The 24771-nt window shown below is 35.8% G+C and overlaps 1 protein-coding gene and 1 long non-coding RNA gene across 4 annotated transcripts in view; one reads left to right on the top strand and one right to left on the bottom strand.

Annotated features, from left to right (window-relative positions):
- Positions 1-24771, top strand: part of PCDH15 (protocadherin related 15) — a 2110989-nt gene that overhangs the window by 2046508 nt on the left and 39710 nt on the right. For all 3 annotated transcript variants that reach the window (XM_074232276.1, XM_074232274.1, XM_074232275.1), the window contains 2 exons: positions 148-236; positions 19999-20175. In XM_074232276.1, coding sequence (XP_074088377.1) covers positions 148-236; positions 19999-20175 — 266 coding nt within the window. The remainder of the gene's footprint in view (positions 1-147; positions 237-19998; positions 20176-24771) is intronic.
- The window catches only part of LOC141520620 (uncharacterized), a 62367-nt gene that overhangs the window by 2542 nt on the left and 35054 nt on the right, over positions 1-24771 (bottom strand). The window lies entirely within an intron of this gene.

Genomic DNA, 24771 nt, shown 5'->3' with positions numbered 1-24771 from the left:
AGATTCTTAATTGCTGTATTCTTAAATTAAAATGAGCAAATAATATGGCTAGATGTGTTAGAAAGGGCAAGAACAGGGTTTGAAATTTTGCCTTATACCAATGTGCACATGCAAAGGCCCACTGACCCTGGGGTTGGTTCTTTTCAGGTGTCTGTGGTCAACCAGCTGGACATGCAAGTCATCGTCTCCAATGTGCCTCCAACACTTGTGGAACAAAACATTGAAGAACTGACAGAGTGAGCCATTTTCCTTTTTTTCTTTTCTTACCGGCGTATTCTAAACCTTGGAAGTGACAAGCTGGCAAATGAGTATAAATATGTGCATATATGGAATTGGGCAAATATCATGTAGATGATATAGTTTACATTCATAGATATGCATATATTAGAAGTGAGGTACTTACCCTACTACATTCAAAAAGTAATTTCCTTTGTTAGGAAAGAATATCAAGCAATTTGACTTATCAAAACCTATGTATAAACAAGATTTATGCATCTTAAAGAATCAATCAAAGTTAATAACTGTAAGACTTGGTCATACAGAGAATTTGTTTTAAAAAAGAGGCGTTATCTCAGAACCAGTTGGAGAATCCGAGGTTTTACAAGTGGATAGGACCAGTAGCCCAGGGTCCAGCAGCAGTGTTGTCAGAGAAGGTTGCTATGGATGAGGATTATTGGCTCTACAGGCAGCCTGAAGCAGATTACTCTAGTACATATCAATGTCCTCAAGAAATCCTGAGCAAAATTCTGGTTTCCCCCAAACCTAGTGCTGATCCAGAGGAACGTGAAACTATCACCAGTAGCATCTATGTTCTAGTTGGATTTAAGGTCTAAATGAAGTAATTATCCCATTGAATAGTGAACCAAATAAGTGCCTTTGCCTAATGCAACAAGGGTTTTCACCAAGACTAGAGTGCCATATACCTTCCACTTTAGTAGTAGCTGCTTCCCTCACCTCCTACTGAGATGACCAGTATCTGGTCATCAGGTAATTTGGGAATGGTTCTTTCACACTTGTTATCGTTCAGTCACATGGTATTCATTGTGACCCCATCGGGGATTTTCTTGGCAAAGGTACTGAAGTGTATTGCCATTTGTTTCTCCAGCTCATTTTACAGATAAGGAATTGAGGCAGAGTTAAGTGACTTGGCCAGGGTCACACAGCTAGTAACTGATTGAGGATGGATTTGGAAATCTAGAAAATAAGTCTAACTCCAGGACAAGCACCCTATCTCCTGTGACAGATAATTGCCCATATTCCATGTCACACTATCCATTCTGTAACATACCATTCCATTTGGTTACCAAGCATTTCCAATAACTTGAATTTTACTTAAAATACCAAGAGGCCAATTTGTAAATTTGGATAATTTAGGCAATTATTATTATTACTTTTTATTGAAAATAGACTCCTTAGGGGTGGCTAGGTGGTCTCAGTGGGTAGACCACCAGCCCTGGAGTCAGGAGTAACTGAGTTCAAATCCGGCCTCAAACACTTAATAATTACCTAGCTGTGTGGCCCTGGGCAAGTCACTTAACCCCATGACCTTGCAAAAAAAAACAAAAACAAAAAAGAAAGAAAGAAAATAGACGCCTTAAACCAAGCAGAGGCAAACATGTGTACTTTAGCGGCAATAATATTGCCTCTAAAATTGAAAAGAGCTAATCATTATAATAGTGTATTAAACAGGTGAATATATTATTCCTCATAGAAGCAGAGTGGATATGGTACTAGATTTGGAATTATCCTGGAGAAAACCTGAATTTAACTCTTGTCTTTGGCTCTCCAACACTATCAAGTCACTTAGATTCACTCAATCTCAGTTTCCTCATACCATCCAAAAATAATATTTGCAAAATATTTAACATGCACATAATAGACATTTTAGCTTTTTCTGAATAATTCAGGATCATCATTATGAATACCAATTTTAAATAAGACCAGGAAGTTTTAGGAAAAGGGAGAAACCCAAATAACTTGTACACACAAGTTGTTTTTTGGTGTTTAATCATTTTTCTTCTTGCTTGTATTAGACCTACAGTTTTACTTCCAGCTCTTCATCCCTTATTCTGATTCATTCAACTAATTAGTCAATCAATAGATCTTTCTGGGGTTCCTCCAGAGTGACAGGGACTATACCAAGTTCTGGGGAGTCAACGCAAGATTGCCTTCTAGAAGCTGACATTTCGAATGGGGACACAATATGCACAGACATAGAAATATGAAAGCTACACACAAAATCAATATAAGATAACCTTAGAGGGCTTCCCTATACTCTTTTGAGTGGTATAAGGAAATAGGAAAAAAAACTATTAATATACTGTAGATTAGTAATTCTGATCATTGTATTTTAGAGCTGAGTGTGAAGCATGGGGTTGGAGTTCATAAAAGTATGACCTACAGATAATTACCTTATTTGGCTAGCTGCAAAAAACTATACTATTGGAATCACAGCCAGAAAACATAAGGGCACTGAGAGAGAGAATCAATTAAATAAAGGGAAGAATTCCTTGGCCTCTATGGAACCCATTTCCCAGCTATCAGGAATATGATTAATCCCCTCTCTGCCTTTGTGATCACACTCTTCCACTATTCAACTAATGGAAAAGTCTTACCATGTCATGACACTGGCAGAAATAATTAGGCCAAGTTTTGGGCAACCTACCGATTCCATGGTAATGAAATCTTTTTCTATGTCTAGAAAATTCAGTCCACATAAGTGAGTGTGATATTCTGCAAAGCTATTGTTGTTGCTCCCCCGATGCTGTCGGGTCACTTGTGAATCACTGAGTTGTTCAGTAATAGAGCATCTGTCATTGTTTTATTTGGAAAATGTCACCTGGCGATGTCGGGAAACAACGTGAGAGAATTTAATTAAAGCATTAGAAAATCTATCACATTAAAAGTGAAAATGTTTTTTTAAAAAAAAAAGAAAATTACCCCCCCTTTTTTGGACCTGATAATTAGTGCGGGGATTTGGATTGAAGAGTATGGAAAGGTAGAGACTAAGAGGCCTGGAATAAAGCCACCTTGATTGGGAAAAGTAACTAGAAAATGGCCACTCAGTTCTCAGGTCTGAGATTGACAGACAGCTCTTAATTTATCCAATTCTCCCTGAAGAAGGGACTTATGCTGGAAAGGTCAACATGAGGATTGACCTCATCTCATCATCAGGTAATTTTGAGTAAGCTACACCAAGAGGAACAAAACCTCATGATAAGAAATAGGTGAATTAATTTTATCTCTGGGAGATCTCTTGTCCTGTCAGAGTGGAAGAAAGTGAAAACATTGGCAGAATTCAAAGATATGCAGTCACCCAAGGGGTTAAATGGAGTTAGCCCACTACTGCAGCATAATAACCCCCAGGATCAAAATTCCTTGAGAGAATCAGCTAGCTAGTATCCAAAGGAGAACACCCTGCCCAAAGGCATTCTGAAAGATATCTCAGCAATTTGAAAAATGCATCCTCCCAAAGTAGGAATCCTGAGAGAAAATTCTTAATTTAGAACTTTAAAAGGGATTTGTATAGCTTGGGAAAATTATTTTGTTATTAGTTTTATTTTAACTTTTAGCTTTTAAAAATAAATTTAATATTGCTTATTTAATTTCACCAATTTTTAATCTTCCTTGAAATTTCCTCTGCTATTGAGCAAGTATTATGCAAATAGATAGACAGATATGTGAATATCTGTATAACTTTATGTAGAGATATAAACATAAGTAATTATATTTCTGTACATGGATTTACATGCATGTCTTTGTTTCTATGTGTGTATATAGCTCCCCTAAGCACATTATGCACATATGGAAATATTATACATAGATATAGAAAGCTTTTAGATGATAGAAACCCAACATGACATTAGTCTTATAGATTTAATTCAGATTAAGCCTATTAAGGACCTAAAAACAAAAAGTCCATAAAATGATATATTAATTCAATTACTCCATAGTTGACTTGTAAATAAAATTCATATTGGCAGTTGGGAATGCAATGATAAAAAAAAAAATGGTAGGATAATTTGAAAGTACTAGTCTTTAATCCCAAATACCTTTGAATCAAAGAATTTGGTCATTGATAGAGGCCCTGAAATGAAGTTGAATTAATATAAAAAAATACTTCAACTAGAACACTTCGTATTCTACTCATTTCTATCAGAATTATTAGTTGGTGATAATTTTCCTTATTTCCAGCATCACAAAATGTCTTTGATCTGTCTCTCTCCTCCTTGAAAATATTCAGTCCATGGTCACCCTTTGCTAGGGCTATTGATTTAAACCTCATAATTAACCTCCCTGCTTAAATGACTCCAATCTTTTCCAATCAACAGTAGGCAAAATAATCTCTGGCTATATTACTTTTCTATGTAAAATATTTAATAGTTCCCTATTGTCTCTAAGATTAAAAAAATTCTCCTTAGATTGCTATTTAAATATCTTCATGATCTGACTAAAGCCTTTACTTTCCAGACTCATTTCACATCAACATCCTTTCTAATCTCTAATATTGGTCTTCTTGCTATCACTCAAACTTTTCTACAGCCTTAGCAAGACTGACTACAATGTTTTCACTCTTCAATATGCCTCTTTATAATCCTTAGATTCCTTTGAGACTCAGCTAAATAACTCATTCTGTGAAAAATTTGCCCTTATTCTCCTCGTCATCAGTTTATCCCTTCTCCAAATATCTTGTGCTAACATCTTTGAAGGTTCTAAATAAAATACAAGTTCCTTCAGAGCAAAAATGGTTTTTTGTCTTCTTAGAACCTCACATAGAAGATATTTAATTATTGCAAATCAAATGAAAGTCTTGACTATAATTATGAACTAATCCATTTAACCAATTAGCTTCCATATATTATTGAAAGAGTCCTCATTGACTAGGAGTACAACCAACTCAATCAGAGAATGTGGACGTAGTTCAGAGGGAAGAGGTGATCATCAGACTGGAACCAGGAGGGACTTGGCCAAACTGATGGAAGTTGATTGTAAACAAAAACTATTTCTGAACCAGTCTAAAAGGCTACTTTAATGAATATCTACATATCTACTAAGGAGCTGAGAAAGGTGATTTTTGAATATTGATATAGATCTCAGAAGTGGCCTAACAAGCTTCTTGAAGGTGCAAATTCACCCCCCCCCAAAAAAGGAAAAGAAGACAAGAAAATGGAAGGGAAGTTTGCTTAAATATAAACTAGATACATGGATGGGATAGAAGACATTTATATATACAGATATACACATATCCTTTTCAAAAGCAGTAACAACTAACAAAAAAGAGCCAGCTATTTTAGTATGGAAACACTGTAAGCATTGTATGACAAGACAATTTATAGTGTAGAATTTAGGCCTTCCTCAGTTACTCACAGAATTACTTTTCCAACCTACAAAAATAAATGCAAAAATCTAATGTTGGTTGACCTTCACCAAAGTCACTATTATTAATTTACCCAATGGAACTACTTTATTTCTTTAAAGTAACGCTCTTTTGTTTCTGTGTAATTAATGGAAAACTTCTAAAAGACCATTAAGCAAAACTTTGTGTAAAAATATCCATTTAGGAACATATAATTCTGAATTGGATTTAGAAATAATTTGGAGAAGAAAACCCAAATTTAAGTACCCATTAGAAGTATGAATAAGACTTGTTGATTAGATGTCCATCATAGTAATTGTACCTTGAAAGGAGAAATTGAAATAAAAGGAACATCAATACTTATTGAACAATCTTGTTAAACAATATTTATTACCTAATATGGATATGTCCCAATGCTTCAAATGACATAGTGGATAGAAGAGTACCAGCCCTGGAGTTAAAAAGACTTGAATTCAAATCTAACCTCAAACACTTGATACCTACAAGCTGTGTGACCTTGGGCAAGGCACTTCACCTTGATTGCCCCACATCCAAGGCCATCTCCAGTCATCCTGATTCATATCTACTCATTGGATCCAGATGACTCTGGGAGGAGATTGTAAGGATGGCAACTTAGCCCAGCATCCCCCCTCACTCAAATCCAGTTCACGTGTTTGTCATGGCCTCACCTCGCTGATGTCATGGTCTTCTTTGAGAACAAAGGACAAATTACTGGGTTGTAAAGGACTAAGACTTTAGTCTCCCTTCCTTGCCATGCCCCCCCTTTTGTTTCCTCTTAGATTCAAATTCTGTTATTATTGACCCCCTCCTCTTTATTCTACTCATGGGTGTAGCCAAATTCCAGGAATCATAAGCTCAGAATCTCAGAGATGAAAGGAACCCCAGAGATCTCTTAGTCCAACCCAGCTAGGAATAGGAATGTAATTTTCAAAGTAGGTTTCTGATGCCCATATGGAAATTTCCTAGAAAGGAAAACTCACGGCCTCCTTTTACACTTTGGGGGAAGAGTTCTGTAGTTGAGAAGTTTATCTGGCCTCAAACTGAAGCACTCCATGTTACTGATCCAAGAGCTTCAGAATATCAGAAGGGATACAACATCATATTTCAGTTCCAGGGGACCTGAGTTACAATCCTGCCCTGAAGCTTACTGGCTGTGGGACCCTAGCTGAGTCACCTAAACACAGTCTCAGTTTCCTAATATGTAAAATGAAGTGCTTGTATTTGAAGAACTGCCCTTTCCATCTCAAACCCTATGATTCTCCAAGGCCAATTAGAAATCAAAGCTTCTTCAAAAGGAACATCTTTTAAGCCCTGATCCTCCTGATTAAACTTCCCAGGTTTTTTTTCAGGTAATCTTCCCATGAATCGAACTCTAATAGCCTCATTTCTTTAACTGACCTCACCAGAAAACCAGTTAAAACATGTGCAGCAAACAATCCCTTTTGGAATAAATTAAAACCAGCCATTTCTTCAAAATGTCTTTCAATTGTGAAATCTCTATTAGGTCCTAGTTCCTGAACTTTAATTACTGAAAATTTTGCTGACCGCATTCATTTAGAAATAAGTGTGCCTAATGCAAAGACATATAGGGATTATCAAGACAGAAAAAATGAGCAGCCTCATTTCTCTCAACTAATGGAGCGTGGCCTCCCCCGTGGCACATCTTATTAATGATATCCTTTGCTATAATAAGTCTGTAATCAGTGTAACATAAATTAAAAGTCAACTGTAAACATAAAGCATTATCCACACATAAAATAATAATATGTTAATGTTTTATTGCCCCAAATTAGTGATGGGAGGAAAAGAAAAATTGGAATGATCCTCCCCTTTTCTTCATAATCTTGGTAAATTTTTTGGTGCTCATCCTGAGGGAGTTTAGCTGATATTTTAGGGGAATTTGCATTTTCTCTCTCTAGTATCATCTTTTATTTTGGAGGAGATTTAATTTTCTTCTAAGCACAAATAAAATCTCCTACAGAAATTGTGTCCTTATCATCCTCACCACCAGTAGAAATACATTGACTATTCTTGGGATTTGGTCTCTTGTATACATGTGGCCATAGGCAGTAAGAAGTAAATTCTTTGAGGGTAGGGATTATGTAGGATTTTTGTTTTTAATCTCTGAATTCAGTGTCCAACATGATATGTTGCATTATAGTAGGCTACTAAGAAGTATTTCTAGAATTGAAATTAAAGCTAATTTCTAATCCCCAATGTATTTAATTAATCTGTTGAGGTCTAAGATTTGAGGATATTAGAGGCTGAGCCCAAATTACTTCATGAATTAAAGCAATTAGGGAGATTCTACATGGAGTTCATGTTTAATCAATATTTTTTGGTGATACCATATGATGTAAGTTCCTTAAGAATAAGAATATTGTTTACTTTTTTTATTTTTTAAATGTGCATATCCAGTGTCTGGCACATAATATTTAAGAAATGCTTTCTGATTTGTTGATTGATTGATATGGGTTTGTAGATGAACTGTATCTTTACTATTTCCCCAATTAATAGGCAGATCAATTCAATGATTTCTGATCTAAGGAGTTTGGGGTGCTTTGGGGAATTCTGTTGAGATGCTCTCAAGGTCTGTATTATTGAGCAAAGAGAAGAATTCACCTATTTGTTGCCAAAGCAGGTGATCCATGACTTTCATTCCCTATGCTTTGTTTTTTGAAGGTTAAAATGCTCAATGCAATACGAATTTTCAGGCATTTGTGGAGGGGATGACATCTCACAAACAAACGAATAATGTCCTCATCCTAGAGGCTGTAAATGTTGTGCTAGGTATCAGTTTTAAAAAAAAATTGATGGAGCGACCTTGAACACGGTTGTCCTTATAGTTCCAGGATGTCTGGCCTCATGATAGGTGAGAATCTTTCTACCATTACAAATTTCAATACTCCCGTACCTCAGTAAAAGTATTTGCATAAATTATTTTGTTTGATCCTCACGACAGACATGTATGGTGGATTATTATTATCAGAATCTTACAAATGGTCAAGATGAGTTTTAAAAACATTAAGGCTAGCCCAGAAGAATACAGTAATTGTCTAAAGCAAAATCTGAACTCGGTTCTTCCCGATTCCAAATTCATCACTCTCTCCATGACAATACCTAGCTCCTTCTAAGTAAATTATCTTCATGAGTTGCTATGACTGAAGACTTCATGTATTGATGATCACACAATATTGCATGATGAGACCCTCTGACCATAACCAGGCTGGACCCCAAGCATCCAATCTAATATTTTGTAGGGAATACAGACATAAATAAATTTTCATCAAATTCGAATTGAGTGACAGGCATATCGAAGACTGCTGTATGCTTATCACAGAAGCCACAAGATTCTAGAATTGCCTCTACACCATAATTTAGAATATTAACTGTACTGGGTGGAGGGAGAAGGGTGAGAGGGAAAATTTAGAGAATGCTGATGGTAACTGATGGACCCATATACAACAGACCTTGATCGTCTAATCAAAGAAAATAGTCATGATCATAAGCCATCCACTGGGGCCTGGTTTTTCCCTCTTTTCAGTCTTGTCCTAGCTGAACTCCTTGAGAGCCTGGTCTTACCCTTTTCCTCAGGACACTCTTCAGGCTTCTCCCCTACTGAGTGGTTTGGGTTCCTTGTCTTCATGGGTCTAGAATTGCAAGTTATTGCTCTGACCCGATTTTTGCATTGTTGCTGTAAACCATCTCTCACCAAGCCCCTTAGAAGTACCATGCACAATTACAATGAGAAGCAGTAAAGTGGTTAGAATGTGGGATCTGGCATCAAGAAAATCTCGATCCAAATCCTGCCTCCTATATTTATTAGCAGTGTGACTAGGGGTTATGTTTCTAAACTCTCTAGTCTCAGTGTAAAATAAAAGGGTGGGATTCAATTGGTACTAAGGGCCCTCCCAAGGACACCTATGGATAAGAAGAAGACTCATCCTCCTAAGTTTAATCTCACCTCAGGCATTTTCTAGTTGTATGACTCTGAGTAAGTCACTTAACTCTGTTTGCCTCAGTTTCCTCATCTGTAAAATGAGCTGGAGAAGAAAATTTCAAAGCACTGCAATACCTTTCCCATGGAAACCCCAAATGAGTTCACAAAGAGTTAGATAATGACTGAAAAATAAACAACAAAAAGGCCCCTTTTAACTCCTAAGTTTAAAATACTTTGAAGTATAGATACTCCAAAGGAATAAAAACCACTAATGATTCCCTATGTGTATAAATTAAAGATCAGACCAGTGCACCCCCCCAAAGTAAAAATATTTAATTAGAAAATACAGTCCTTTGTGTAAAACTGTAGATATATCATAGAATTCAGCATAGAAACGTGACTCAGGTAACTCCCCTCCAATAGTTTCTTTGGTTGCAAAGAATAATTACTTTCATCTTTTTATAACTCTGGTGAACCCACAGACTCACCAAACAAGATTCTGAAAGAGACACCTCAAATGCTCATCTCTTGTTGCCCAAGGAATCATTAAATTACAGAATCTCCAATTTGGAAGGGACCTCTCAGGCTATCTAGATAACTTCTAACTATGGGACCATCCCCATTACATCTCCACAAAATAGAGACATTGGATCAAAATTTGAGGGATTCTAGTGAGAGATCTCTAAACAATTGATCAAACTGATTGATAGAGACAGAACTTAAATTTTTGTAATATAAACCAGTCAGTCAACAAACATTTATTAAGTTTATACTATGCCCTGAGCAATGTGCTAAGTGATAAGATATAAAGAATAGTCAAAGAATGAGCCATACAATCAGTTTGTGGGCAAAAATTTCCCTTACCAGCTCCTAGATTGTAACAAAAATGGATTCCTGTGGCAAAAAAAATAGCAAAACTAGCTATAAGGAGAACAATAATTGGGGACTGGGATTGCAAGGGATGATAAGAATGGGATTTTCTTGCTGATCATGAAAATTCCAATGAATTTGGAAGATTGTCTAGGAAAAGGCTGACATATTATTTAGTGGATTGGTAGGATGGAGAATATCAAGATATTATGGTATCATATGAAATTAAAGAGGAGAGATTTTCAAGAAAGCTAAACATGTCTGAAGTTAGTGATTGAGAGAAAACCAATGGATGGGAGGTGAAGGTCATTTAACCCCTTTAGAAGTACCAGTTCCCTGATAAGAGCTAAAGGGCCTTGGGACTTAAGAAATGAAGAAATGACTTAAAGAGTATGGGAAAGGGTTAGGCAGTAAGAAAAATGAGTGTGGTACTAGAAGGTAACAACCAGTCAGAAAAGAGAGATTGAAGAATGGAAAAAGGATGATTGAAAAGAAAAGGAACAGTGAAGAAAAGGAAGGAAATTAAATATGGTAGTGGGGAGAAAGAAATTGAAAGGGATATCATCTCGAATGGTCCTGAGCTCAATAAAATAGAAAGCTAGTTGAACAAGTGTTTTATATTGCATTGAAAGTTTACTGAAGGGGGGCGGCTAGGTGGCGTAGTGGATAAAGCACAGGCCTTGGAGTCAGGAGTACCTGGGTTCAAATCCGGTCTCAGACACTTAATAATTACCTAGCTGTATGACCTTGTACAAGTCACTTAACAATGCCTTGCAAAAACATTAAAAAAAAAAAGTTGATGCCCATAGAGGTTAAGAGGCATGTTCTGAGTCAAATGGGTAGAAAGTGGTGAATTTGGGCTTGAATCAGTGTCATTTCCCCCACCTCTCAGTCATACCTTGATTCTGAGGCCAATTTTCTTTCTACTGTATTGCCAGACTGACTTTCTTTGCAGAGGATGCCAAGGAAGGATAATTAATGATCATTTTGTTCTGTTTTGAATTTAGAGAAAGAGGCAATTTCAATATGTGTACCATAACTCTAGTTTCATTTAAACATGTCCACAATATTTCCATGTTATTAGCTCCAAGTTGGCCATCTTAATTGTCACCTGGTAATTTTGATGTCATACAAAGAATTTATTTTAAGAGCTTTCTCGCGTCAACATAAAAAAACACATTTAGCCACAACATATCTGTAAATCAAGGTTAAAAGAAAATTTCTAAAATGTCATTTGGAACTTTGAAGAGATTTAAATGCATTGCAGATAATCTTGGGGTTTCTCATAAGAATTGAGATTTGAATTTATTATTCTTGGTAAACTATGACAGACAACATGCATTTATTAGTGCTTACTCCATTCAAGTCACCTTGGCAGGATGTAAATAAGGGAAAAGACACTGCCCTTGCCCTCCAAGAACTCATATGTTAAGGAGGGAGACAGCAGCCAAAAAACAATGGAATTAAAAGATATGTAAAGAGTAAACGAGGCATCACTCAGAAGGAAGGTGGTAGGATTGAGGAAGAGCTTTCACAAAAGGTTGGATTTGAGCTGTCTTGAAAGAGGTCAAGAAAAATCTTGACCCACAGGTATGGGGAATTGGAGAGTTGTTCTGATAGAGGACAATTACAGACAAATTGGGAGAAGTGAAGATGCATAAAAAATACTTAAGGGAAGGAAATATTGATTTTTGCTGTACAAGAATCTCCCCCCCAAAAAAAAATAATTATTCACCTAGTGGAAATGGAATAGGCTTATGAAAACAGACAGTTTGAGGATTTGACCACATTTCTGGGTCATGGGATGTGAGAATCTACCTTTCTTGGAACAAACAAAAGACACTGCACCAAAAAAGAATAGTTATTTGAAAGAAGAGTATCCATAAGTAATTTATCAAGTTTTGTCATTCATCTGATCTAAAGAGGGATCATGTGTTTATGTCTTTATTTTTCTAAATAAGTGCCTCCTCCCAAAGTGGGGTACTATTCTTCCTTTTTCAATGCAAGCCAAAGTTACCAGAAAATAAATAAAACTGAATGTGTTGGTATTAGGGGAAAGAAAGATAGAGAATAGAATTTTGCTTATGAATCCTTCCCTTTCTTTCAACTATGATTTACAAAAAATTAAATTGATTTTTAAAATGTAACTTTTGCACAGGGACAAAGAAATGTTCTATCATAGTCTTGATTTATGGCCTGATTCTTATTTAGGATATGAATAAGGTAGATTTTAAAAATGAATCAACATTATCTACATTAAAACCTACAACAGACTCTAAGGCAACATGCATTGGTATTGATGAATGGAGTTCTTAGTTTGGGTGTTAATAATTTTCCATTTCGAAATGATCATTGCTCAATGTGGAGAGAGCACAGATCCACAAGATGCTCAAATAATACTTTAATATATCAGGATGTCAGACATATTAATGGTGCAACTACTCTTTCAGGTTGCTGACCCTCATATAGTTCTCAACTATATGCTAATAATTCTGATGCAAAGAAAGCAACCCTGAATATAAATATATATGTTTATATTCAGGGTTGTTTTTTTTAAATACCTACTCCCCTTCCCACCATAGAATATAAATATATAGAGAGATATATGGAGATATAGATATAAAAAAACCTGGATTCAATTCTTCTTTCCATTACATGCTATCATGAGAGGCTTCTAATTGGTTCCTAATATTCTGCCTCTCATGTCTGTGTGTGTTGGAGGGGAGAAAGGGGAGAGTGTGGAAAGAGAAGAGACAGAAACACTGAGAAAAAAAGATAGGAAGAGAGGGAAGAAGATGAGTTGGGTAAAAGGACCTCTGAATTCTAAAATCTATCAAATGAGATAATATGTGTACCTTGAATATTACCACATTCAAGTATTTAATAATACTTGTCATCCTAAATCTATGATTCTCTAAATCTCATTGAAAATGATATTTATTCACAGTATATGCAGTATTGAAGAGACCAATACTATGAGCCTTCCTCAGCTTCCCATTAGTGTACTTTTCTCTGACACTTTCAGTCTCAGTATTTCCTCTTCCCTCTCTTCCTCTTTTTCTGTCTGTCTATATGTCTTTCTATGTTTCTTTTCTACGTTTCTTCTCTTTAATCTGAAAGCTTGCTATGATATTCCTACCCTCAAACAATATAATAATAATAGCCAACATTCTTATACCACTTTAAGGCTTGCAAAGTGCTTCGCAAATATTGTTTCATTTTATCCTCAAAACAACTCTGCCAAGTTGGGGCTACTATTACACCACATCTTGGGGGAATGAGCAGATGGAAGCAGACATTAAATGATTTGTTATATCCACCTATTCCCCTTTGGCTCCACTCACTTGCCAGACCAAATCCCTACTCCCCTGCCCACCATTCTCCAATGGATACTGTCTTCCTATGAGAATATAAACTCTTTGAAGGAAAGGACTTTGTTATTTGTATCTTTCAAACTTAAAAACCTTCCTAGACGCATAGTAAGAATTAAGCAAATGTTTTGCTACCCAGAATAAATTACTTGATAAAGAGATTTGAATTTCTAGAAAATATTGAGGTAGAGAGTAATGTGAAATCAGAGTAGATGGGATGGAGAGGTACAGTGGTGGGTTTAACTGGGGAGAAAGGAGACTTTTGTCTTGGAGATAAGAACTAGGATCAACATATGGATCAAGAGGAGAAAACTAAAGAAATTCTAGAATGGCCCAGATGCCAGTAAAGTCAAACTCTGAGGCATCCTATATTTTTAATGTTTTTAAGCACCAAAACCAATGGTGCTAGTGGTCAAGATTTATAGAATTATCCTTGGTGTTCTTTGAGATTCAGAGCAGCTAATCTTATAAATGATATCTCTATTTAAAATACCTCTATTTGCTAATAGGTACATAACAGGCAAGATGACATTCTAGAAACCAGTACAGTGTGTTTATCCATAAGACCATAGGAATTAGAGCTAATAGATAGCTTAGCTAGCACATCATCATGGAATTCCATATAACAAGCTGGAGTGGCATAGAGGCCAGCTAGTCAGACTCCTGCTTTTTAGAGATGAGAAGCTAAGAGCCAGCAAAGTGAAGGCACTTATTCAGAACCACACAAGTGCTAAAGGTTGACACTAGGATTTAACCTTGGATTCTCTCTGACAACTGACTTCTTACTGGTAAGAAAATGAAATGCTTGCTTTATTTTAGAATTTGACTTTACAATTTCTAAAACTCTGAGAGTTTTGGAAAATGGACGTATTTTAAATAGAGATATTATTTATAAGATTGCCTGCTCTGAATCTCAAAGGGAAGTGATTGCTATTGGGAAAGGGACATTAGAGAGAAAAACCTGTGAAGTTTATTGGTACATATTTACAGCAAAAATGAAGTCAGATGGGATTATCAGTCAAATTTGTAATCCCAGGCTGAGTTTGGTTGATTGCTTAGGAGTTCTGAGCTGCTGTGGGTTGAAGACAGTCATTGTCTGAAGCAAGGTGGCTACCAATGTCATTCCTAAGTATCAAGGCGGGCACCAATATTATTAAACAGGAGGTTAATATGTTGTATAAGGAGGAGCAAACTGGCTCAAGGTGGAGATGGAGTAGGTCAAAGCTTCATACCAATCAGGATTGAGGTGTGACCTTGAGCGATCACTGCATTCTACTTTATATTTTTGGGGGGTTTTGCAAGGCAAATGTGGTTAAGTGGCTTACCCACGGCCACACAGCTAGGTCATTATTAAGTGTCTGAGACTGGATTTGAACCCAGGTACTCCTGACTCCAGGGCTGGTGGTGCTTTATCCACTGCGCCAACTAGCTGCCCCATCACTGCATTCCAAAAGGAAATCCTAGTGACCCCCAAAATGAAAGGCCAATGGGTTATTGTAAATTAGCACTTGTTCATTGTTCTTTCTGCCTCTGTTTTTCCTCTCATTGAGTTCAGGACAAAACAATAGCAACAAGATCCAGGTCTCATTCACCAACTCTGCCACTTGATATGAGGATTCCTCTGACTACAGTACCCCAACAGAGGTCTATCAGAAAAGGCTTCATGGGCACCCGCTGAAGAGAATGTAATAGAAATTCTTTTTTTCCAGAAATGCCTTAAAATAAATGGTCATTGAGCTTCCTTTCATTTCTGAGTCTAGGATTCTAATTATGTTAAAAGAAACAGAATAGCCATTGACAGCCACTACTCCCTAGTCTCTAAATCCAAGTTTTGAAGAGAAAATACTCCAAATTCAAAGGCTCTTCAGATTACCATCTCCCCATGCCTGAAAATCTTGTCCAGCTTATGATGTAGACAGGAAGAAAAATAATGATGCATCCTGAACCGGGCTTTAATATATATACATATATATATATATGTATATATATACATATATATATATATATATATGTTTAAACATTGCAAATCAAGATAGAATGATCTATAAAAACTGATTCATTTTAACTGACATATGACAAAAGTCCCGTGCTTTTCTAACCTACCATCTAGTTCATCCAATGGCTTCGTTCAGATCCTTGTTAAACTTCTAATTTTCTTTTCTTTAAATCTTGTGTTCTGCAACTTGGAGGGGTGGTTTGGGCTCTTTTACATAGTATATCCTTTGATGCTAATGATATAGCTTTCCTGAAGTACAGCTAGTCTATGTCACTCCTCTGCTTAATGAACTCCTTATTGCTTCCAGAATAAAATATACCTGTCTCTGTTTAGTATCTACAATCCTTCCTGACCTATTTCCAGTCTTATCACACCTCTTCAAGAACCTTCTATCTACTCTGTATGTCCTTAAAGGTTCTTATTTATGTAGATATTGTCTTTCTCATTAGAATGTAAGTGATTCAAGGTCAAAGTCTTTCCTTTTTGCTTTTTCTTTGGATTTCCCCAATGCCTCACACAATACAATGCTTGCTCAAAGTAGATCCTTAAATAAAAGCCTTAATAAAAGACCTACATTCACATTATGGCTCTAATGTTTAAATTAAACTTAACAAACATTTTAAAATACCTACTTGCAATGTACAGAGACACTTAATGCTGACCTCACCATCAGAAAGAGTTGGGTTCAATTCTTGCCTCTGAGACATACTTTGTTACCTTGGGGAGACCCTTAGCCTCTCGTTGTTCCTGGTAAATCTCTCAATTCAAGAGCTAAGGCTCAAATATATTTCAGAGGTCCTCTCTACCAACCCATTCTTGTTAGAAATGAATAAACCAAAGGAAAGGGAAGTTGAATGACTTCTTCAAGATCCTACAACTATAAATATCTAAGGAATTGGTTCACCAGAACGAACTCATGCAGGTTGCAGTGATTTGTGAAGTTCTCTAGGAGCAGTTAGAATTCTGAAACTGTCAAATGCTCCAAAGCAGGCCTTAATTTATTATTTAATTGATTCTTAGACTCAAGACAACAGTGGAGAAAAACGGTAATGCAGTTGAAACATAAAAGTGCGCCATGTCTTTTCAGACAGTCACTTGTTTAAAGCGGAGTCCCTCAGTTCCAGAACTGATGCTACTTTCAGTGTACCAGGCTACTTCTCTAGAACTCTAAGTTCAGGAGGCAGAACTAGTTTGCATTGCTGTGGAGAGTTTCCTCCCTGGAAATTTATTACTAAAATTAAATCACATATCAAGTCACCCCCCCTTCCCTGATTGTGTAAGACACTAGGGTTTGGGGGGATGGATCTGCAATCTCATCAGTTTTTAGAATTCCCAGTGAAAACAATCCTTCTAATAATCACTAGCAAGATTTTTTTTATTTTTGCCAGTCAAGAAAGTCATGCTACTCAGTAAACTCCAGTGACTTCCTATTTAATTCAAAATCAATACAAAATGCTCTACCCCTTTTACCTTTCCATTTTTCTTACACTTCATTCACCTACATGGGCTCTTCAAGTCACCCTTTAACCATTCAGTCTCTTGGCTCTCCATGTGTTTTCTCTGGTTGTCCCCTATTCTTGAAATGCTCTTCCTCATATGCTCCAACTCTTGATCTCTCATTTAAATTCCAAAGAAAATATCATCTTTTTACAGGAAACCTCCTCCCCTACCTCATAATTTTAGTGCCTTCTTTCTCTGGATTTTCTTCTATTTATCCTAACTGGAACTTATTTTGTATCTATTCGTTTAAATGCATTTTCCCCTATTAACCTTTCAGCCATTTGACTACATGGATTGTCTTTTGCCTCTGTTTACATCCCCAGAATTTGTCTAGGTTTCTATCTCCTTAAATGCTGATCAATTAGTGATTGAAGTGACTTGTCCACAATCACCTCACTAGTATATGTCAGAGAAAAAGTCTTGTATATCATTCTTTTTAACTCTAAGACTGGCTCTCTAGTCACCATGTAATAATACTGGTCAGATAAAATATAATTTACAATTTGGAAATATATCTGGGCGGGTATGAAGGGCTATATAATCAGAGGAGGAAGAAATCTCTTGTGGGAGAAACTTCAATGAAGCCAAGGCTAAAGCATGAATAGGGCACCACCATATAAAGATGGGACAGGTAGGTAGAGGTACATTTCAAGAATAGGAAGTAACATTGATCTCTTGCTTGGCAAAGAGGCTTGTCCTTTGCAGCAATTTTTAATTGAAAGGGGTCTTAAAGGCATTTTTGCAAAATAAATAAGCAGCTAACTTCAGTATCAAGAAGACTTGGAGGAAATTCCTTTCTCTGTTACAGACTATGCAATCCTGGGTAATTAACTCTCTCAATGGCCCAAGTAATTCTCCTTACAAAAATCTAAGGAATACTCTCCAGATTTTAGCACTTTGAGATAATCTAATCCGGAATTATAATTTTGCAAATGAGAAAACTGAGTAGTTATGGAGATTGCTATAGGTCATTAGCAGCAAAGTAAGGATTAGTGTCTATCTCTTGACTCCAATTGGGCCCATAGGTAAATAAGCTGCCAGACCCAGCTTGGCTCAACAAATGCAATACTTCACAGTCTTCCCTCAGCCAGCGGATTGGGTCACTGCTAAAGAATTCACATTTTGAAAATAAGCATTCAATACTTTTGTTCCATTTGACAATTAGGCTGAAGAAAATAGAATGTTTGCTTCTCAACCCTGAATTGTCCAAATGCAGCCTGAAAAACCCTTATGTTGATTATTTTGATTCCTTTTATCACATTGTGGGCAAATTCAGAGAATCTCTTTTTTCTTTTTTTTTTTCTTTAGTTTTTGCAAGGCAATGGGGTTAAGCAGCTTGCCCAAGGCCACACAGCTAGGTAATTATTAAGTGTCTGAGGCTGGATTTGAACTCAGGTACTCCTGACTCTAAGGCCAGTACTCTATCCACTGTGCCACCTAGCCTCCCCAGAATCTCTTTCTTTAGATACCTAAGTCTTAGGACATTTAAGCTTACTATCAAGCTATAGATAAATCAATCCTGAATCCTATTCAAGTTGAAAAATGAAATCCTTCATTTCATTAAAAATTCAGAAGTATCATGATTGAGTAAATAGAAGAGGTAATAATGAAACTGAGACACCTGGATTAAAGTCACTGTGTGATCCTGGGCAAGTCATTAGCTTTTCAGAGTTCTAAGACATTAGTATCAAACAAAAATAGAAATGGATCCCTGAGAGCCACATAACTGACTTTGAAAATCACAAATTGTCATTATTTATATTTTATTGGATTTATTAAACATTTCCCAAATACAATTAAACCTCATTCCTACCTAACTGGACCCACTGGTCACATGTTTTAAACCTCTACTCTCCACAACTCTTTGACTTTAATTTGCAGCAAATTACATGCATTAGGAGAAGGAGTTCCCTCTCCCAGGAGTTGCTATACAAATGAAATTACAGGATCTTCCCTATTAAATTTATCTACCAAATGGCTTCATACTGTGAACCCCAACATGACAATAGAGTCCTCAATATAGTAAATCTTCAGATGGTTTTATTACTTGCATTAATTCTTTTCTGGGCAAAAATATTATTAATAAAGTATTTGATGCCATAATATTTTGTGACTGAATCACAAAGGGAAAAATGAAAATTTTAAATTAAAAGAAAGGTAAAAAGGATGATGATATAATTGCAGAAATTATAATGGACTTTTACACGAAATGCCCTTCTTTTAGTTACAATTTAAAATTATTTATGTTGTCCAAGAGAGACATCTTTCTTTATTTTTAATATTATTCTGTATCATCATCACTGTTGTTTTTGCAATCATTATTATTATTATTATTGTAATTTTGATTAGTTTGTACCTCTTATTTCATACTACCCTTTCCTGTTGCTCATCTTGCATTTAGCTGTTGCCATCATTTGAATTACTTTTGAAGCTAATAGTTGGCATTTTTCTAAGGGTACTTACTTCTTCTCAAGACACCCATAGGAAGAACAAGTGTTCTATTCCATGTGATCCAATGCCTTGGCATGAGTCCCATAAGTCATGGGCCAAGGAATTTATCATACACCTCCCCCATGGTCAAAGGTAGAATCAAAGAGCTCCATGCCCCCATGACTTCTATAAATTGTTGACAGTTTTATTTGTAAAACACATTCAGCATTTCCCATGGGCCATTTAGAACTGAAATGGTATCATAAATTCCAAAAGCTCAGACATAAACAGGACATGGTTGATGACCTCCCTCTATATTATTATGCTTCTGTGATCCCTGGGGCAGGTCACTGTTTAGAAAATATGGAGATTTTTTTTTGAAAAGTGATAAGATTTAGCAAGCCAGTTCACAAAGTTAGGTATCACTATATTAAGGTCTATTTCCTATACTTTCAAGTTGGTCACTCCATTCAAGAATTTTAAGAATCTGTGTTTCCTTCTGTTTCAATGATAGGATTTTGGATCGCTATGTGCAAGAACAGATTCCTGGTGCCAAAGTTGTGGTGGAATCAATTGGTGCCCGGCGTTTTGGAGAAGCCTATTCTCAAGAAGACTATACCAAATCTGACCTGGTTGTCTATGCAATTGACCCACAGACCAACAGAGCAATCAGCAGGAATGAACTTTTTAAGTAAGTACTCGAAACATCTATTCAGTCAAATCAGTTGATGAGACCATCATTGAATGCCCATATAATCGTGTATCCATCCATTATGCTGGAAGGTTTTCTTGATTTTGCTTTAAAAATATATATCTGTGAAAGCACACACGATATCTATTAGTCATCTTTTAAATTTCATGAATAACCCATCTTTTCCACTCATATGATTTCAAAGATATCTATTATTACACTTCTCTTAGTAATTCCTTGTTTCTAATATGACACACTATGCTCACATTCCTGTAATAAACTGCCAATTACAGCTCTCTCCTCCATGGTGCCATGTACCTTTACAGTTCCATCAAATTTTCACCTACATTGAATTCTAGAGATTAAAATGTCTCTTAAGAAATTGCAGGGCCTCATGCAAGCTATTATTTGTTTAACCTCAATGAATATTTCCACGTTTTACAGAACGTCAGCCAAATTTTCACATCAAATTCATTCAGAGACTACGAGAAGATGTAAACAAAAAAAAATATTCTTAGGAAAAACAAAACTTAAGAGGAAATTAATTTGAAATGTGCACAACTGAATTCCTAATTGTCCTCCTCTTCATTCAAAAAAGAACAATCTCACCAAATAAAAGGAGAATGTATACTTAAGCAGTGATTCCTTTGAAAAAATCTAGGAATTTTAATGGATTATAGTGCCCAAAGCACTATAGGAGTCAAGAAAGTAAATGTGTCTTTTGTAGCCATTGAGAGAGAGAATAAGCTTCATGATGATGGGAATCACTAGTATCAAGGTGACAATGACAACAATGATGTTGTACCTGGTGCTGGCGCTGCTGCTGCTGGATAGCTTATATTTTAAATATTGAAAAACAACAGACAGAAATGCATATTTAACTCAATTAACTGAGGAAGTGATATTTGTACGGTATTTTGTTATTGTCTGACCTCACCTGAAATGTCATCTATCATGCTTATAAAGAATGGATATGTTTCTGAGCATCCAGTGAATGATAACCTGGAGAATAATAATTTTAATTATACTAAATAGCAAGAACCATGAAAGTTATGATTACACAGAACTTTGGAGTTTGCATGGTGTCTTATAAATATTATCTAATGTTATCCTTATAAGAACTCAAATTTAGGTGGAACATTATCCCAATTTCTCATAGAGAAAGCTGAAGCAGTGGGTAAGTGAAGTGTCAAGAGTCATAGAGTTGGTAAGTGTCTGAGGATTTGAACTCGGGTATTGCTGACTACAGTTCTAGAAATCTCTCTATTACACTGCTTAGGTGACTGGTAAAAATTTTCTGATATTCTTCTGAGAATGAATTGTGGATGTCTGGCCTAAAGTAAGCTATTCAAGGTAGGGGGAATAATAATTCTAATTTAAGTATTTGAAAGGCTGTTAAACCAGAAGAGGTCTTAGATATACTTTAAGTTCCAAAAGGCAGAATTGGAAGGAAAGGGTAGAAGTGGAAGAGGAAATTTTTATCTTAAATGTTAGAAACATTTCCTACTGGTTCCAACTAACCTTATACCACATCAACTGACTTGGGAAATAATAGTTTTCTCTCCACTGAAAGTCTTTAGGCAGAGTTTGAATGACCTCTTGCTGGGCATATTTTTCAGAATTTCTTTCAAATATGGGCTGAACCAGATGTCCCTGATGTTCTTTCTAGATCTAGAAATCTGAAAATCTCTGATTCTGTGAATTTAATTGAACAAATGGCTTGAAAACAAAAAAAAAATCTGCAAAAGTAACACATATAAATGCAAATATCATTGGCCAAATCAAATCCTGAGATTTCAAGTAGGGTGTGAGTAATCATTCAGGTGAAGTTAATCAGCAAAGTCATAAGAAAATATTCAGACTTATGGGTGAAGCCTAATAAGTAATTACAGTATCACTTATAACTCCAGGAAACAGCTCTGACAACTGTCAAATCAAAAGTCCCAGTTCTTTGCCTTATCGCTATGCATGTGTCAGACCTTTCACAACCAACACTAAATTTAGAAAAGGTTTGATTTTGTATGTCTGCAGTATTGGGCAGTTGACCTGAAAATGTTCCATGTTGATGGAACTTGGTTTCCTATTGTCCTGAAATAACATTAACATCCTAATTAAACATTTAATGAAACACCAGTGATTTTGTCAGAACTGAGTCATCTTTAATTATATTTCTAGTACTTATCAAGTGTCTTAATTTTTCAAAGTGCTCTGACACTAATTATCTCATTATATTCTTATGAGTTATTTTAGTTAATTATAAATTATATATTGTGTTAATACATACAGATATAAATAACATATGTGCATTACACATATTTTTAGAAAAAAGAATAGATAGAATCTTTACTCATGATTTTATTGGTAGAAGGAATTTTTGGTGAAGAAACTCCTTCTGCCAAAGCAGATCAAAACACTCTTTAGGGGCGGCTAGGTGGTGTAGTGGATAAAGCACCGGCCCTGGAGTCAGGAGTACCTGGGTTCAAATCCAGTCTCAGACACTTAATAATTACCTAGCTGTGTGGCCTTGGGCAAGCCACTTAACCCCATTTGCCTTACAAAAAAAAAAAACTAAAAAAAAACACTCTTTAAAATGTATTATCTTAGAGACTTGTCTATGAACATATTTGTATTTTTTAATACATCTTCCTGTAATCAAACAAAACCAAAAATATTTCTATGGAGGTTTCAATGATTTTTTAATCAATTCCATGTTACTTGAAGACCAATTATCTTATTCAATTAGTCAATAATTCAATAAATTATAATTATTCAAGTAAACAGGCAAAGTGTGTATGGACTAAAAAAAGATCTATTTTCTCAAATAGAATCTGATTGGTCTGCCTAATATGCTAACATATTTTAAAATCTACAAGGTTGATATATTATTACTTTTTTAAAACTTTATAAAATTGAACTAATATACTGTTCCACTTTTTAAAAAATACAAGTTATTGTAATAGATTTTTAATCCTAAAGTGAGATTTTTCTTTGGTACTTTGGACAGCTCCTATATACCAGACCACAGTTATGTTTGTACATTCTGACATACCCTTAAGACAAGCAATATTACAGAAATAAAATGAAAGATGACTTTGATAAGTCGTCTTATCTCAGACTCAAGCCTTATGAGAATTCATATCCCTGGTCAACCAGGAGTTTCAAGCTTGGTTCTGCTATTCTAGGCACACAATCATTCTTCATCATCCTCTTCAATGACTGTTGTTAGCACATTGTGGGAGGACAAAGTTGTGTCCATATCAGTTATGCATCTACATGATAAACTTATATTTAACCTGAAGAACTACCTTGGTCATACTATGGCAATACAAATCCCTTGATGGTGCAAAGGTAGACTAGCTGAATTAGCCTGACATCTCTTTTTCTTCCTTAAATAGTCTAGTAATATCTTCAATGGTCCAGGCAGACAAATGCTACAAATCTCATTTATGGTCAGTTAGGATCTGTCCATGGTGCAGTCTTAGAACTTTTTGTTTCATTTTCTCTTTTTACTTGTTTTTGTTTTTGTTAATTGCCCATAGTATGACATCCATGACCTCAAAGAGGTGAAGCTGTGATGAAGAAGTGAATTGGATTTGAGTAACGGGGTACAGTGAATAGAGAACTGGTCTTGGAGTCAGGATAATGGGAGTTCAAATCCAGCCTACTTACTAGCTTGATGACCTTGGGCAATTCACTGCCTTGCATCCAGAGCCATCTCCTATCATCCTGATCATATCTGATCATTGAAACTTGATGGCTCTGAAAGAGAAAAGTGAAGCTGGTGACTTAGCACAGCACCCCTCTCTCATATCCAATCCACATGAGATCAACCAGGTTTTGATTAGGCAGATTTCTTCTCATGAGTATTAATTTTTCTTTCATTTTTGTGATGAACTTAACAATCATAAAAATATAAACATTTCAATATACAATGAAAATTTTCAAAAATAAGGATGGTATATAATATGCAACCTTCACATAAAGACAAGGTACAGAGATGGAAGGCAACACATATTATTAACTTTTCATCTTGATGCTAGAATGATTCTCATTTTCCATCAAAATCATATTCAAGATATAATGTATATTTTCTTCTTTTAATCTATATGTTTGCTCCAGGATGCACACTATTTATTCTATTAATATTCCCAAGGTAACGCATGTGCATTAGTGGTATTGAACCAATATCTGAACGTTTTCATGGAGACAGAAGAAAGCTTGAAAGAGGATAGTGAATAGGAACCATTTAGCCTGCTGCTCTAAGAATCTGCCTCAACTATACTTGTTACAAGAACACCAAGGTTAACAGTTCAATCTTAAGGCCTTCAATTCTCCAGTTGTCATTGAAGTTCTGAGATATTTTACTTTATTTGGATTATTCCTTTCAAAATGCTTTTTTTTTCAGTTTATTAGCCAGCTCATGATCTTTGATCACCTCATATCATTTGCTCTCCTAGGAATTGCTAACCAGAGAAAGGTGCAAGGCTCTTTATAGAAATGGCAGGATACCCAGTCTTTGTGGCAGCACTTTTGAATTTTAAGTACAAAATCAGCATGAAATCCATTAAGCAAAGATTATTTTTTTCATTTATTTGG

Source organism: Macrotis lagotis, chromosome 4 (genome assembly GCF_037893015.1).
Source record: "Macrotis lagotis isolate mMagLag1 chromosome 4, bilby.v1.9.chrom.fasta, whole genome shotgun sequence".
In the NCBI taxonomy this organism is placed as follows: Eukaryota; Metazoa; Chordata; class Mammalia; order Peramelemorphia; family Peramelidae; genus Macrotis; species Macrotis lagotis.
This window is presented reverse-complemented; position numbering and strand designations above follow the sequence as displayed.